General features: G+C 39.6%; 1 protein-coding gene across 7 annotated transcripts in view; it reads right to left on the bottom strand.

Moving 5' to 3' along the window:
* Positions 1-16670, bottom strand: part of ZBTB44 (zinc finger and BTB domain containing 44) — a 70840-nt gene that overhangs the window by 11032 nt on the left and 43138 nt on the right. For all 7 annotated transcript variants that reach the window (XM_049713602.1, XM_033406999.2, XM_033406998.2 and 4 more), the window contains one exon: positions 2350-2434. In XM_049713602.1, coding sequence (XP_049569559.1) covers positions 2350-2434 — 85 coding nt within the window. The remainder of the gene's footprint in view (positions 1-2349; positions 2435-16670) is intronic.

Genomic DNA, 16670 nt, shown 5'->3' on the forward strand with positions numbered 1-16670 from the left:
CAACTTTAAATGAACAACAACAACAAAAAAACACTTTAAGACTTTTTGAAGCAGTTTAAAAGTTAGATTACAAGTTTCATTTATAACAAAAGGAGAAACAATGTTATTGTCCAGAATGTCAAGTATCTTAAGTTAAGCAAGGTCGTATGACCAAGCACATATCATAAACGATTTTACTTTAGGTATCCTTAATCTCTCTAATACTTTCCTTCCTACTACTGCTTTAATTCAGGCCCTCATCAATATACGGCTGAATTAATAACTCCTTCTCTTTAGCCCACACCCCTTTAACCCATCCTCACTGTTTCACAGTGATCTCTCCGATTAAATCAGTCCCCTGATAAAAATCCTGCGATGGTTCACTGTTATCTTCAGAGTGAAGGCAGACGAGACTCTGCATGATCTGGGTCTGTGTACTCTTCCAGCCTCATTTCTTGTCATACTCCCCAAACATACCCATACCAAGCAGTTCCTCCTTAACAGTTCTCTCTCAGTGCTGTGCTTTCATGTATTTAACTTCCTTCACGTGCCTAGATAACACGCCCAGCCGTTTTATGAAATGTACCCAAGAAGTTACCTCCTCCTCTCGAAAGCCTTCTTTGATTCATCAGTGGTTTAGGCAGGTACCCTCCTATGCAGAGCAACCGACCCCTCTGCAGATGACTCATGATTATCTGCTTACTTGTCTGTCTTTAACCTCTTCCCCCTCCCCCAAAGTTGGCTTGATCTCTTTGAGGGTAAAGGGTTATTACGTTTCATCTCAATATGCCCACCACTCAGCACAGTATCTAGTATAGAACAGACAACCTCATTAACGTTTGAAATTAAGGAATGTAGGCATATTTCCATTTGTTTACACCTTCATTAACGTATTCAAATGACTCTGGTTCATAACCTGCTGTATCAGGTTTAGCTATTCAAGAACAATAAACCTTGTTTGAGTTCTTTGAATCCTTCAAGTTTTCAACAAATATACTTTTTAAGTCTGTCCCGGACTCTAAGAGGAGGAGTTAATTCAGTGAAGTCTATATTCAGTGGTCAGAGACAGACAATAAACACTCGAGAAAATGATCAGAACAGAGAATTAAAACAGAGTGATCGGTGTTTTACTTTAGACTGGTGGTCAGGAAAATCTTCCTTGAGAACTGACACTTAGACAGTGATCTGAAGATTCAGGAAAGAGTGAGCAATGTGGAAATTAGGGGAGAAAGCATTTCAGGCAGAGTAAAGGCCCTAAAATGGCAGACAGGCCCCAAACCAGAACAAATATGGACTAGAAATATTCTAGGAACTGAAAGAAGGTCAGCGTGGCTGGATATGGTATGCAAGGAGGAGTATGGTCTGAAGGAAGTCCTATCAGGTAGGCCTGTAAAGGCATAGTGAGGAGTTTAGATTTTAAGTGTGAATCTACTGGAGAATTTTAAGAATCTGCTACTTAGAACAGCAACATAATCTGACTTAATTTAAAAAACAAAATCATTCTGGCTGCTACATGGAGAATGACTGGAGTAGGGGAGAATGAAATCAGGGGCCAGTTGAAGATTACTGTAGTGAAGGCAAAAGATGGTGGTGACCTGGGCTGGGGTGGCAGTAGCAGAGCTGGAGGAGAAGTGGACTGAGAAGGAGGAGAAGTATATTTTGGATGCAGAGCTGACAGGACTTGCTTAAAGATTAAATATGGTGGTGGGAGGTGAGGGAAAGAAGGATCAAGTATAATTCCCAGAGACAATGCTTGGGAAACTGGGGGGATGATGGTGCTGTTCACCGAGACAGGAGGACTGGAGGAGCAGGCCTGAGGGGAGGGAAAGGCTAGAGTCTGTCTTGGCCATATATTAAGTCTTGGCCCTGCTATGTCTATGTGAAAATTATCAAACAGGAAGGGTCAATGTGAAGATAATGACTTGGGAACCATGAGTATATAGATAAGGGTTTGATCAACTTTTTTGGTAGCAGGTCAGATGTAATTATTTTTGGCTTTGCACACCACATGATCTGTTTCAACCATTCAACTCTGCCATCCACGGACAATATGTAAACAAATGAGCATGTCTGTGTTCCAATAAAACTTGATTTACAAATAAAGGTGGTGGCTGGAATTAGCCTGTGGTCCACAGCCTGCCAACCCTTAATATAGATACTATTTAAAGCAACTGGGCTGGGAAGTCTTGGAAATGCCAAAAAAAACCCCTTGTACTATAAGTTGTCTAATTTATGTGGCTACCTGATGACTAAAAAATATACTAAAGGGAGGTCGCAATAAACTTTTATATAATTCCCAGATAGAATGCTTGGGTTTAGAGTTACAAGCACAGCCCTTACAAGAAAACTATGTACTATGTTAGTACTAACCGATCATCATCATCTGCGTGAGCACTGGTGCTAGAAGTGCTCTGAAGTGTAGGTAACCCTTCAGTGACGCCTTCATCTACTGAACCTGTGAATAAAAAAGACAGCTGTCAATACTTTGGTGTAATAAATAAAGCCAAGATATAAATTGTAAGCTGTGTCTCCAAGCCTCTGAACAGATTATCTAATGTATATACCCTGAATTACCGGTCAGAAGTAGTAGTGTTCTATAACTTTTTAACTTTTGTTTAATTTTTACATTTTATTTTATTATTTGGCTGCATCGGGTCTTAGTTGCGGCACACGGGGTCTTCGTTGTGACGTGCGGGATCTTTTGTTGCGGTGCATGGGCTCAGTAGTTGTGGCACATGGGCTTAGTTGCCCTGCAGCAAGTGGGATCTGGATTGAACACACATCCATCCCCTGCATTGGAAGGCGGATTCTTAACCACTGGACCACCAGGTTAAGTCCCTACTTTTATTTTAATTAAACGTTTATGTGATTTTAAAAAATCACATGTGAAACAACAGCCTTATATCACTAGTTAAATTCTTTCAAGAGTATTTCTTTGATATAAATTTTAGAAAGTAGAGCAATTCAAATGTAAACTAAACAAAAATTCACATAAAATTAAGTAATGTTGTAACAATCATTTAAGGAAGCACTAACAAGTTTTGTTTTTTAAAACTTATTTTATTGTGACATACAACTTACTTGTTGTACACATAACTTCCACATAGAATGAGAAAGACAGCTGTAAGGTGAACATCTGTGAAACCTCCTCACAACCCCCTAAAACACTGGCAGCATCCTGAAAGTTCCCATTACCCTTCTCTGATCACAAACCCCTCCTTCCAGGAGGCAACCATCAGCATCCTCTTTCATTTTTTTCCTTTTCTTCTTATCCTGCTTCCTTTTATTTATTTTTTATTTCCATTTGTTTTTGGCTGTGCTGTTCCGCTTGCTGGATCCTCCCCCAACCAGGGATCGAACCCGCGCCCTCGGCAGTGAAAGCGCAGAGTCCTAACCACTGGACCGCCAGGAAATCCCCTCCCCCTTCCTGTTAAAAAGTAATTTTACCTCAAATGCATATTTCCATAAACTAGGGGTTGTTTTATGCTACAACACAGCTGAACACCATCGAGGGCTGCTTTCACTCCAGTGGCAGAGTGGAGCAAGTGAGCTTGGGACAGAAGTCAAGTCTAAAATATTTACTATCACGCCCTCACCACGAAGAGTACGCAAGAGTACATACCATTTAATGGTGTCTGGTTTAAACTTTACATAAAATGAGTCACACTGTATGTATTCTTATGCCTTGCTTCTTTCCTTCAATATTGTGGACTTATCCATGTTGTTACATGTAAATGAAGTTAGATATTAGTCATCATCTATCCAATTCACTCTTTTTTTTTTTTTTTTTTTTTTTTGCGGTACGCGGGCCTCTCACTGTTGTGGCCCCTCCCGCTGCGGAGCACAGGCTCTGGACTCGCAGGCTCTGCGGCATGTGGGATCCTCCTGGACCGGGGCACGAACCCGCGTCCCCTGCATCGGCAGGCAGACTCTCAACCACTGTGCCACCAGGGAAGCCCTATCCAATTCACTCTTGATGGACAGTTTCAGGCTACTATGAGCAACACTGCTGGGAATATACTTTGTTGTTTTTGTTGTTCCCGACCAGGGATTGAGAACGCATGCCCCCTGCAGTGGAAGCGCAGAGCCCTAACCACTGGACCGCTAGGGAATTCCCTGCTGTGCATATATTCAAGTAACAATGCACATACACATGCTTTTTTTTCTAGGGTATCTATTATCAGGAATGGACTTGCTCGGTCATAGAATATGTATTTTTTTAACTTCATGTATTTATTGAACCCCTCTTCTGTGACATGCCTGTTCAAGTCTTGCTATTGAGTTGTCCTTTTTATCATGAGTTCTTTTCATGTTTCGGATACAAAATCTTTGTAGGTAAAAGATGTTACAAATATTTTCCCCTCTTACATGGCTTGTCTTTTTACATTTTCTTTTGATGACCAAAAAATTTATATTTTAATTGAATTGATCAGTCTTTTCCTTTATGGTTATGGCTTTCAGAGCTTGTTTTTAAAAATCCTTCCCTATCTCAAATTACCTTATGAAAGATTTAGGTTTTGCCCTTGGCACTTGGGTCTTTTCTTTAACACACCTGGAGTTGATTCTGTGATGGAACACAGTTACTGGAAAGTCTATCTTTTCTCCGCTGCTCTGCAGTGCTCTAAAAGCATGGGTCTGTTCCTGGGTTCTGTACTAGTTCCCTCTGCTTGTCTGTACTTGCATGAATGCCGCACTTTAGTTACTGTAGCTTTATAATAAATCTTGATTTGAGGTGGATCAAATCCTCTCACCTTGTTCATTTGCTCCCTGAACATCTTGGCTATTCCTGGCCCTTCGCATTTTTTACATTTTAGAATCAACCTGTTGAATATAAATGATAATAATCATTCCATTTCCCCCTTTCTATTAGTTTGGAAATTACAGTCTTTTCCTATTCACTTTACTGGTTGCTTTGGAAATTAGACACATACTTAACCAAGTCTAAAAACTTTTCCTTCCTCATGGACAACAGAAGGATCTTACAACATTTTAACTTCATTTCCCATACACACCCATTCTTCAATTTACAAATTATTGCCTGACGTTTTACTTCTTTGTTTTCATAAAGCCCCTACTCTTTCATATAAGCAATGTTTGTCCACATCTGTTCACATGTTTACCTTTCTTTGCTCTTCATTCTCTTGTGTATATTAAACCTTCCATCTGTGTTCACTTCACTTCTACCTGTAGTCTATCCTTAAACATTTCTTTAATGATGATATACTGCTGAATTCTGTTTTTCTTTGAGAATGTCTTATCTCCATTCTTGAAAGATATTTTCACTGTGTGTAGACATCTGGATTGGTAGTTATTTCCTTCAGCATATTGAGGATATCATTTCACTGGTTTCTAACATTATTTAAAAGTCAGATATTCTTCTGAAGGTAATCTGTCATTAATTTTTTTTCCCGGAATTTTCTCTATAATGTGTCTAGGTTCATGTTTCTTTTCATCTCTTCCCAGTTTGGAATTTGCTGGCCTCTTATCTATGGACTGTTGTCTTTCGTAGATTCTGGAAAATTCTCAGCCATTCTCTCCTCTCCTTTTAGGACTTTCATCATACCTATGTTTGTACCATCCATAACCCTTACCCTCTTTTACACCTATAGTCTCTACCACTGTCTGTGTGATGGTTAATGTATGTGTCAATGTACTGGGCTAAGGGGTGACCAGAGGGCTGGTAAAATATAATTTCTGGGTGTGTCTGTGAGGGTGTTTCCAGAGAGATCAGCATTTAAATTGGTGGACTTTGTAAGGAAGATCATCTTCACCAATTGCAGGTGGGTATCATCCAGTCTGGTGATGGCCTGAACAGAACAAAAAGGTAAAAGAAGGGCAAATTTGCTCTCTGCTTGAGCTGGGACATCCATCTTCTCCTGCTCTTGAACATCAGCACTTCTGGTTCTTGGGCCTTTGGACTTGGACTGGGATTTTGGACACTAAGAGGCCAGCAGTTCCCAGGCCTTCGGATTTGGGCTGGAACCACACAACCGACTTTCCTGGCCTCCACCTGGCAGACAGCAGATTATGGAATTTCTAACCCTCCAAAATCATGTGAGTGAATCCCTCCGAATAAACCTCCTTCTGTATATCTATATATATGTCCTACTAGTTCTGTTTCTCTGGAGAACCCTAATAGTTTCTCTCTCTGTGCAGCACTCAGGTGATTTCTTCTAATTTATCTTCTGATTCACCAATTCTCTCTTCTGCTGAAATCCCATCTGCTGCCAAAATGTTTGATATCCATGTTTCGTGCGTGCTCTGGTTGTTCTGACAGTGATTACTGCCCTTGAAAATGATTTGCAGGGGACTGATTTGCTAAGGGGAGGATGAACATACCCTCTTCCAGAGAAGCTTTCTGTTCGCCTCTGCCAGATTCCTAGAGGGCAGGCCCTGTCTAACCCAATTCACTGTTTGAGATTCACTGGCCTACCCATGCAAGGAGTAAGCAGGATGTAAATCTGCAGGAGGCTGGTCTGTGCCCACCACTTCTCAGGGATGTGTTTTTCCCTTTTCCCTTTTCATCTCTTAGTTGGCCCACTGCCAAGGCAGCTGTTTCTAGAATCCCCTGTGGAGTCTGGAGGAAGGGGAGCAGGTTGAGTCCTAGTGCTTAATGCGTGGGGCAACTTCTTTAAGACTTCACAGGGTCGACCTCTGTTTCCCTCACTCTTCGACTTGATGAACCAAAGCCCTCTTGTGTTTTGGCAAATGTCTTACGTAAAAACTGGTTTTAGTGCTCTGATATGTACTTACCTCTCTGCATCAGACTCCCCCCTAAAATTAACCTGGCAGTTCCCTAACCATCTTTTCAAATACTTTAAAAGGTGACTTAAAATAAAAAGATCACGTTGTTTTCAGTGGGAGGGTAGATCCAACCAGCCTCGCCTGTTCTCATCAGGTACTAAACCCGGTCAATGTCTTTACGGCGTGCGAATAAGCTGTGCTGCCCCAAGTGAACAAACGAGCCTCTGCGGCTGTGCAGTCCTTACGGCCAGCACTCTTCTGGTTGCAGTATTTTAATGAAAGCTAAAAGGTACTAACTATAACAGTTGTACAACACCATATACATGTGAACATTTAATAAATATCATCTGTTAACAGATACACAGGATGAAACTTCCTCCCAGTGAAAATTTTGAATCCGATACTTCAGTTTTCCCCCTTGGAACACTTGAATTTGCTGACATTAGGAACCGATTACATTTTCTACTTAAGTAAAATTTTCCAAAAAACTAACCGAATCCCTTTTAAGGCATCCAAGCTTACTTTATTAAATAATTTGCACTAGAAAATTTGTGACAGTTGTATTTTGCCTTGACTTCTTAAATAAATAATACTAAATATAATTCTTTTCTTGTTTCTTGATGACTCACGGTAATCATCAAGAACACCAATTGTTATACTGTGTTCTAATACACCGATAGAGATTTTTTTTTTTTTTTTTTGCGGTATGCGGGCCTCTCACTGTTGTGGCCTCTCCTGTTGCGGAGCACAGGCTCTGAACGCGCAGGCTCAGCGGCCATGGCTCACGGGCCCAGCTGCTCCGCGGCATGTGGGATCTTCTCGGACCAGGGCACGAACCCGTGTCCCCTGCATCAGCAGGCAGACTTTCAACCACTGCGCCACCAGGGAAGCCCTGATAGAGGTTTTTGAAAGAAGACAAGACCCTATGCATTTACATTCATCCCTAACTGCACCTCTATTCCTCCTGTCCCCTCACCCCCATCTCACCCTTACTGGTGTGTTTGGCATTCCTGTGCATGCCTTTTCTTTTCTTATTTCCTTACTATCAAGAAACATTTATGCTTTTCCCCTATGCCTATTTATCCAACTTATTCCTGATCCTTCTCATTTGTTTTTAAACCAGATGTGGGTTGGAGGACCAGATAATGTTGCATTTTGCTTAAGAAAGAGCTGTTCACTTGTCAATATCTTCCCACTGTCACTTTTTTCCTTAAAGAGGGAACTAAACACTAACATTTCAATCTGTCCTAGGATTAAAAACTGGAAAAATCTAGGTATTTGGATCTGGACACCATGGACACACACAAAAATCTACTTTATAGTATTCTGCAGTTCTTCAGAACGCAGGCAACATTAAAGCTTATAGGTAAAGACTTGCAAAAAAGGCCTGAAGGTGTGATTAGGGCAGGCCAGGAAGACTGATCTAACTGAAATTTCACCATCAAGTAAACTGTAATACTTTTAGGAGGGAGTGGGGTCATGGTGAGGTGGAAATGAAACCCACTGTGCTTTGGATTGATTCTGGTGTTACCAGGAGTCTGCTTAAAAGGCTGGTCAAAAAGAACTAAAATGGAGTACGAGACATATCTAGCAGATGGTCCCTCTTAAATCTATTTCCATTCTAAAATATCTAAACCTTGGCCTCTAGATCCCTAATCTGATGGATAGAAAGCGTGGAAAGTAAAACAAAGGGTACTCTCTTCTAGTCCATGGCACATTAAATGTGCCAAAAATAAAAACAACACCAAGCTAAATTAAGAGTTAAAACAGACTTTTAGAAATCTATCCATACTGTGGACATTATAACACATAGTGTTATATCACTTACGTAACCATCAGCACAAATAAATCTTGTAAACTTTTTCCTGAGACTGTGGTTTCTGCCCATGACAGCACAAGTAACCATATTAATTGGAATTTTAATTGAACTGATTTAATAGCAGGCTATACCAGCAATTTTACTTTGCTGAGGTGATAGTGATGTTTCTTAAATTATTAAAATGAAGTTTTAATAATTCATTAAAACTTCAGTGGCGCAGTGGTTGAGAGTCCAACTGCAGATGCAGGGGACACAGGTTCGTGCCCTCGTCTGGGAGGATCCCACATGCCGCGGAGCGGCTGGGTCCATGAGCCATGGTTGCTGGGCCTGTGCGTCCGGAGCCTGTGCTCCGCAGCAGGAGAGGCCACAACAGTGAGAGGCCTGCGTACCGCAAAAAAAAAAAAAAAAAAAAAAAAAAAAAAAAGAAGAAGTTTCCTTTCTAAACTATAGGGATTCTGGGACTTCCCTGGTGGTCCAGTGGGTAACACTCTGCACTCCCAATGCAGGGGCCCAGGTTCGATCCCTGGTCAGGGAACTGGATCCTGCATGCCGCAACTAAAAGAGCCCGAATGCTGCAACTAAAGATCCTGCGTGCTGCAACTAAGATCCAGCACAGCCAAATAAATAAATAAAAATTAAATAAATAAATAAACTATAGGGATTCTGCTCTCAGTGGTAATGAGGACTAAGAATTCTGAATAGAACCCTCTCTCTTATACAACAGTAAAGCGGATTTATAGAGACAATCAGCTTTGCATGTTAAGGGCTATTTTATCAAGAGAGAATCTACTCTCTTCCATCATTAAGGAGTGCTGTATAATAGCTTCTGTTCCATCAAACTGATTTCTGTTTTCGCTAACCGTTGTTTAAGCACTTAAGACACTTACAAAAACCATTCTGGTGGTGAAAAATAATAACAGTGGTCCAGCCACTACTGAGCTTTTACCATGTTCCAGCCACAGTTCTATATGTTTTAAACAACTTATTTCATACTTGGGAAAGAGGAACTGGCCTGACACTGACACTTAGGAGTGGGCCTGGTATTCACAGCTAGGCCTAGTGTTTTCTGTTGGACATAAAACAATCTTGCAGAACACCAACATCAGACCCGATCACACTGGTCTCAAACACATAATTTTTTTAAGCACAGACAAAAACAAGGTCACTGTGCAATCACAAAAATACCAAACCTCCCCCTTCTAGCTAATGGAAGTCCCTGCTGGCTTTAGGTTTACTTTGGTCTGCATTCCTAGATATTTGTTAAGATTCTCAGTCACAGAGTTATTTATGCTTTCCGACATCACCAGTCCCCGAGCAAATCCCACTTACTTGAATTGGATTGAACAAACAATCCTTTGTTCTTGCAGCTGTCCTGAAATCACGTAACACAAGCCCAAATCCTCTAATAAGTCCTTTCTAACACCCTCTTATTGAGAAGCCTGAAAGACCCCATGGTGTGTGACCTCCCACACTTCAAATGGGTACTGAACTCAACTTGTTTAACCAGGTATGCTCCTGGTGGCCTCTGGCAACAGCGCATTGGCAGAAATGAAGGGCTCATCGAGATTTGGCTGAAGGTCTTTCTGCCCTGCACTGGGAACCTCGACAACAGAGTGCATATCTAAAAGTCCTTCTGAGGTGCAACCTGCCTCTGGCTGGGAGGTAAGCTCATGCTCAAGTGAGCTCAAATATTTCACTGAAGCCTTTCAGTGTTGGGCTTATTTTGCTTTCCTAGAAAAAGGTCTTTGGGGAATATTTTGTTTATCCAGTTGGACTTGTCATTGTTCCCTGACAAAACTGTTTTCTGGCCTTCTAACACCTGCTCCTATGATCTATCTATCTAGTGTTGACTCTTGTCTACAAGAGAAATACACTGTAATGAGAGGATGGACAGAGACCAGACTGGTCCATCTGAACTGGCCCTGGAGGCTGAGTTCAGAAGATCTCCGACTGGCAAAAACATTTCAAAACTTTACAAGGTATGACATATATGAGCCTTGAAAATATAACAGAAAGTGACAGAAGTCAGTCAGAAAAGACTACACAGTGCATACTCCCATTTATACGAAATGTCCAGAACAGGCAAATCTATACAGTGTATTAGTAGTTGCCTAGGGATAGGGGTAGGACTAGAAGAGAGGCATTGTTAAGGGGTACAGGGTTTCCTTTCGGGGGGATAATTACACAACTCTGTGAATATACTAAAAACCACTATAGTATACACTTTAAATGGGCGAATTTTATGATATGTAAGTTGTATTTCAATAAAGATGTTTAAAAAAACCTTATTAGGACTTGACTTCAATTTTGTCTTTGTGTGAACTGCTTTGCTTAGTTTCAAATGCCCAGAACCAGGAGGCTTCATCTGGTCCCTGGCCTCTGCGACTGGAAATAAAAAGTTACACAAGCATTATTCTTATGGACCACTGTAGTTCTTATGAATCATCTCAATCTGAAACTGCATCTCTTCCAGGCCAAACATCTGTTTCCTTCATGTTTTCTCCATAATCCTAACACGTTACACTTATCTCTCAATTGACTCAATTTCACCAAGGACAATTTGGAATTGGAAGTAGCCATTTTGCAGGGAGCTTCCGACATGAACAAGATTGTCCATCTGAGATACATCAATATTGTACCAACACTGGGGCAGGGATTTCAAGAGCTACCCCCATGGGTATTTCCAGTGTATGGCCTTCCCAGCGATGACACAACCTTGGTAAGACAAAGATAGGAACTAAGCGTTGATGTACATCTTTAAACACCTCCAAATGAGCTATGAGTTTGTTTGATGATTGTTTATTTTTAGGGTAGATTGAGGCGTCCTCATGCTAAACAGCTATGCTGTAACGGCAAAAGAAAAATTAATAGATTCTGTATTCCTGATTGGGGAAATCCCAACTATTCTCAAGTAACAGGACCACACATTACACTGATGTTGCTCTGAAAGAACTCTATAAGCTGATCTTTTACTCAGACTCTCCGCTGTCCCCATCATCCACAAACTTCAAGAGAGAAATAAAGAGAACACATGAGATCTTAAAACTATACTTATCAAAGCACTTAAAAACCCTCTTAACTTCCACAGTCTTAAGTACTGCCAAGAGCCTTGATAGCAATAAGACAAATCATCTCTACGACCCACAAGTCGACTCCTTATGAGTTGATAGTAGGCTGCCTTTTTCAAGTGGGAATTTTGGTTTAAATCTTAGGTTCTACACTGATACTACAATGATACCCCAGGTTTATCACAAACAGAGAAGAGCTTATGAATGATTTAAAATCTGGAGTTTTGGTTTTCTGGAAAAGATGCCACCAGAGAAAACTCTCCATTGATTATCAATAGAAAGGAACTGATCAGATATTGTTAACAACTGATTCAGTGGTAACAGTTTGAGGTGGCATTCATTGGATTCATGTTTCCCAACTTAAAAGACACATATCACACCCTTCCAACTCCTGTGCATCCATTCCTTCTAAGGAATTCTCCAGAAGATACTGACTTCAAAATGGACAGCTCCTACCCAAGATGACAAAATCAGATTAATTTTCTGATTCTTCAGTACTCTTTACTATTAATCTTGACTATTAAAACCAATACGATCTTTCATCTTCATCCTATTGTTTCTGAACTCCTAAGATCTCCTTCTGCCACTTAAGGAAAAACAAAACTCTTGTACTTCCCCCCCACCCCAGACCATAGTTACTAATCTGAATTTAACAGATTGCTGGATCTATTATCCTCCATCTGACCCTGCTGACAAAAACTTAATAACTGTTCTTTTAAGCACTACAGAAGGCAGATTCCCTTTTATAGGGAATATTATATCATATCCCAGGCTTCGGCCATAGAAAAATGGACCCTGACCTCAAATTAACATGTTTCTGCTGAAGTCATTACAATCCTAACAGTAAGACCTATTCAGTCAGAAAGACACTAATCCTGGGACCATCCTGATTATGATAGCCAGTTCGTTCTCTTCAGAGATACTTGAGCCTGGCTTGCAGGAACTATTTAACTCCACTTAAGGAATCTGTCCATTTTAAGGGACCAAAACTGGCTCACTCTTGCTGTAATGAATGATACTTACATTCCAATACGCCCACTACTAGGATACTACTTCTATGTTGGACACAGGGTTTACACATGCCCGCTGCACACTAACTCATTCTGTATATTTAAGTAACTGTTTGGGATTTTCAGGTATTAAAACCACCACCCCAACTTGTTCAACTACAGGTGTGTTCCTGGTGGTCTTGCTGGAGAGCACTGACATACTTAATAGATAGGTAATACTACCGTTACTTTATGGTTATGGAAACCTGGTGAGGTTCAGTGACTTGTTCAAAGTCACACATCTAGTAAGTGGCAGAAACTGGTAGCAGACCCCAAACCTGCCTGACTCCAAGTCCTGAATTTTTAATCATTATGCTATACTGCATATATGCTCAGTGTCGCAAATTCTTCCATCATTCTAACTGCTCACCTCAACAAGTTTATTCACTATTCATACACAAACCGTCAAATTTCTCAACATCTTAACTGACCCTCATAACAGTCACTTCTCTTTTAACGGCAGATTTTAGAGTCTAGGAAAAACCCCTGAATTTCTTCATTAGCATAGTAAACTGTGGATTATCTAAAACTATTTTATCTTTGGTGTATACAGATAATCGAATACTTCAAGACAAATAATGAAGCCCTATCATGAAGTCCTTCTCACTTAAACAAATTTTCCTTAAACCATACCAGATATAGATGGCCAGCTTTTTGAGAAGCAAGACCCAATCTAAACTTAGCAATTATTTCTCTCTTAAATTTGCTGTACTTATTGTATTTATTGGGAGTGTCAGATTTTATAACTTTTTGCTGGGCAACTGGCAATAAAAAGAACAGGTAAAATCTTATTTGAATTAATTTCATGAGTAATTAAATTATTATTTTAGAATTTCATAAGGAGTATTTTTTGTTTGTTTTCTTTATAATGAGTATATTCAGTATTATACTCTCAGTCTCTAGAATGACAAACTACCTGCTATATATCATCTTTAATAAGTTAGTAAAATTAAGTACTCTTATGAAGTATTCTTATGGAATATGGAAAAAAAGTACCACACACATCTTCCTCTTCTCCCTCCTACATTTTTTCACTGCCTAGTATACCTGAGGAATTTAACTTTTTTCTGTAGGGCTTTATTTTGGTGTACAGATTTGGAGTTAAGATAGGTTAGTTGAGAGTGATTAGTACATCTGCTATGAAGACAAGGGAAAAAAACCCTAATTTGGATTATCTGATTATATGATATTCAGATCAGAGTTCTTTGTATGTCTGCTTTGTAACAGAACCTACATTTGTAATAGTATATATTGGAAAGGAAGTATTCTTATAAAACTGAAAGGCTTATTCTACTTATGCTCCTAACTTCTCTATTTAATCATGTTAATAATATAATAAAGGCAAAATGTGAACTGATTAGATATACTTGAGTGGTAAAATAAGGCTATTTCACATATCTAATAAGGCTATTTCACAAATTTAGTTAGAAAGATACTCAGATTAATATTTGGCTTCTAAGTTCTCAGATAAATAATTAAAATAGTAATTACTTATTAGTTCATTATTCAGAAGGTACCAAGGTGTTTCCAAGATTAAACATGTTAGTAATTTAACAAAAACTTGGTCACATTGTCAAATAGCTAGGATCTCCTGCCATCAAATATATTACTGAGTGTGTGGTCACTTGAAAAGCACAAGTATCTTGTCCCAAATTTCAGAATATTATCTTTAGTAGGTATATGAGTAGAATTGTGCCCCCCCCCCCCCCCCCCCCCCGCCCAAGACATACTCAAGTCCTAACCCCTAGCACCTGTAAATATAGCCCTATTTGGAAATAGGGTCTCTGCAGATGTATCAAGTTAGATGAGGTCATACTGGAGTAGGGTGGGCCATAATCCAATGACTGGTGTCCTTAGAAGGGAGATGTGGTGCTGAAGCCAGAGACAGAGGGAAGGCCCCATAAAGATGGAAGCAGAAACTGGAGAGATGCAGCTACACGTTGAGGACTGTCAAGGAATGTTAGTAACTGTCAGAAGCTAGGAAGAAGCAAAGGATCCTTCCCTACAACCTTCCCTGCCAACACCATAATTTCAGACTTTTAGCCTTCTGAACTGTGAGGAAATAAATTTCTCTTGTTTTAAATCACCCAGTGTGTGGCGGCTGCTGTGACAGCCCTGGGAAACTCATATGGTGGATCAAAATCCAAGAAATTAACAAAGGTAAGGGGCCCTCCTGGTTCTCCAATCTTTGGGAGAAAACCTCTTTATTGATCTTTGTTGGGTTTTCTTCTCTCGCTGAACATAGATACTTCTCAAGGATCAGTTCTCTGGCTTTCGCTCTTACACACACATTTTCCTGTTGCGAGTCAATCTGTCACTGCTAAAAGTCCTAAACTGGTAATCTCCAGTCTTGATCTCACCCACCCTGCCTTTCAACGGCTCTGTGGCATGTTGCCTGGTCATCACCCAAGCATGGTTCACACGGAACAAATCTTGCTGACTTACTCTTAAAACTGGGCTCCCACCTCCTCCCAATGATTTTCATAGTAGTTATGGCATCTAATAGATTCCTATCGAGTGTACAATTACCGTTATTTTTTGTACCATTAAGAAAGAAAAAGTAACTGTAAAGATTATTAATTGCAAAACATATCTGAATTTAGAGATAATAAAATATGAAAAACTGTGACTTATAATCAATGAATATAATAAAATGTTATCAGTATTTTCCTGGTCATCCAGGTACCCTGACCCTCTTATTCCCTCAAACCACATATTCAATATCATCAGGTAGTAATGATTCTTCCTTTACAAAGTCTCTTAATACCCATTTTCTTTATAGTGTTATGCTAAGCATCTTCATTCATACAAAGACAACTGTACTGTTACTGGTTTTTGGACTGTCTCTCCCCAGCCAACCCCCTATGAATTTGACCAATATCAAATTCATTTTCCTAAAATATCTGTAAATGTTTTATTTTTCATTCATTTAAGGCAGACTCTTTATTACCACTAGGATAAAACCCAAGCTTGCTTGGCCAAGCTGTGGTAGACACTGCTAGTTGCATACAATATCCATTCTCCTGTAATTTTGTGAGGCAGTTACATACCCAACTAATATACATGTATTCCCAGATTCTCTTGCAGCTAGGAAAGATGACGTGACATAAACTGGCAGAAGTTTTTTGGGGACTTCTAGGAACATATTCCATACAAGAGTTACCCCTTTCTAGAATATGAGGCTAAAGATGAAGCAAAAATCTTATAACCATGAAGCAATAAATATATGGATGACAAACTAAGGACGGTGGATTATAAAAATATAAGGGGCCTAGGTCACTGTAGAGCCACTCTACCAGTCCTGGACTTCCTATTTCTGAATATTTTATGCAATAATAATAAAATCCCATTTGGTTTAAGCCATTTTGAAGGGATCCTGTTATACGCAGTTGAATGCACTCCTAGCTGAAACTAGTGTTCAAGGCTTTTCACAACATGTTCTCAACTGCTCATTTTTCTTATTTCTCATTATTTTCTATACTTGTAGGCTTCCATGCTTTATTCACATCATTGTGCACTGAATTCACTGCTTTATCAAATATGCAATGTTCTTCTACACCTCTGTGCTTTTATACATTTTCAAAGAAATGTCATTCCCTCAACTGAGCAAACTCCTACTTATTATGTAAGATCCAGCTCAAATACACAGTGTTAACTTGCTCTTTCCTTAGTGAACCTGTAACACATTGTTCCTACCTCTAGTCTAGTGCTGATTGTTGATTTACTCATCTGCTTCCCCAATTAGACTATTAACTCCTCAGATGCAGGCACTATATGTCTTTTTCATCATATATCCCCAAGTTTGGCATATGGTTAAGTTTTCAATAAATATTTTAATCAAGAATAAAACACTAACTGGATTTTTTAAACTGGTATTTTTTGCATTGAAAGTAATTCACTAATCACAGACATATGAACTGTGCCATCATATATGTGTCCCATCAGATACTGTTCAACTATTTCCTTTGCTCCCCGTGGGTAACTTATTAAAAAAATATTGTAGTACTAATA

This window comes from Orcinus orca, chromosome 8 (assembly GCF_937001465.1).
Source record: "Orcinus orca chromosome 8, mOrcOrc1.1, whole genome shotgun sequence".
NCBI lineage: Eukaryota > Metazoa > Chordata > Mammalia > Artiodactyla > Delphinidae > Orcinus > Orcinus orca.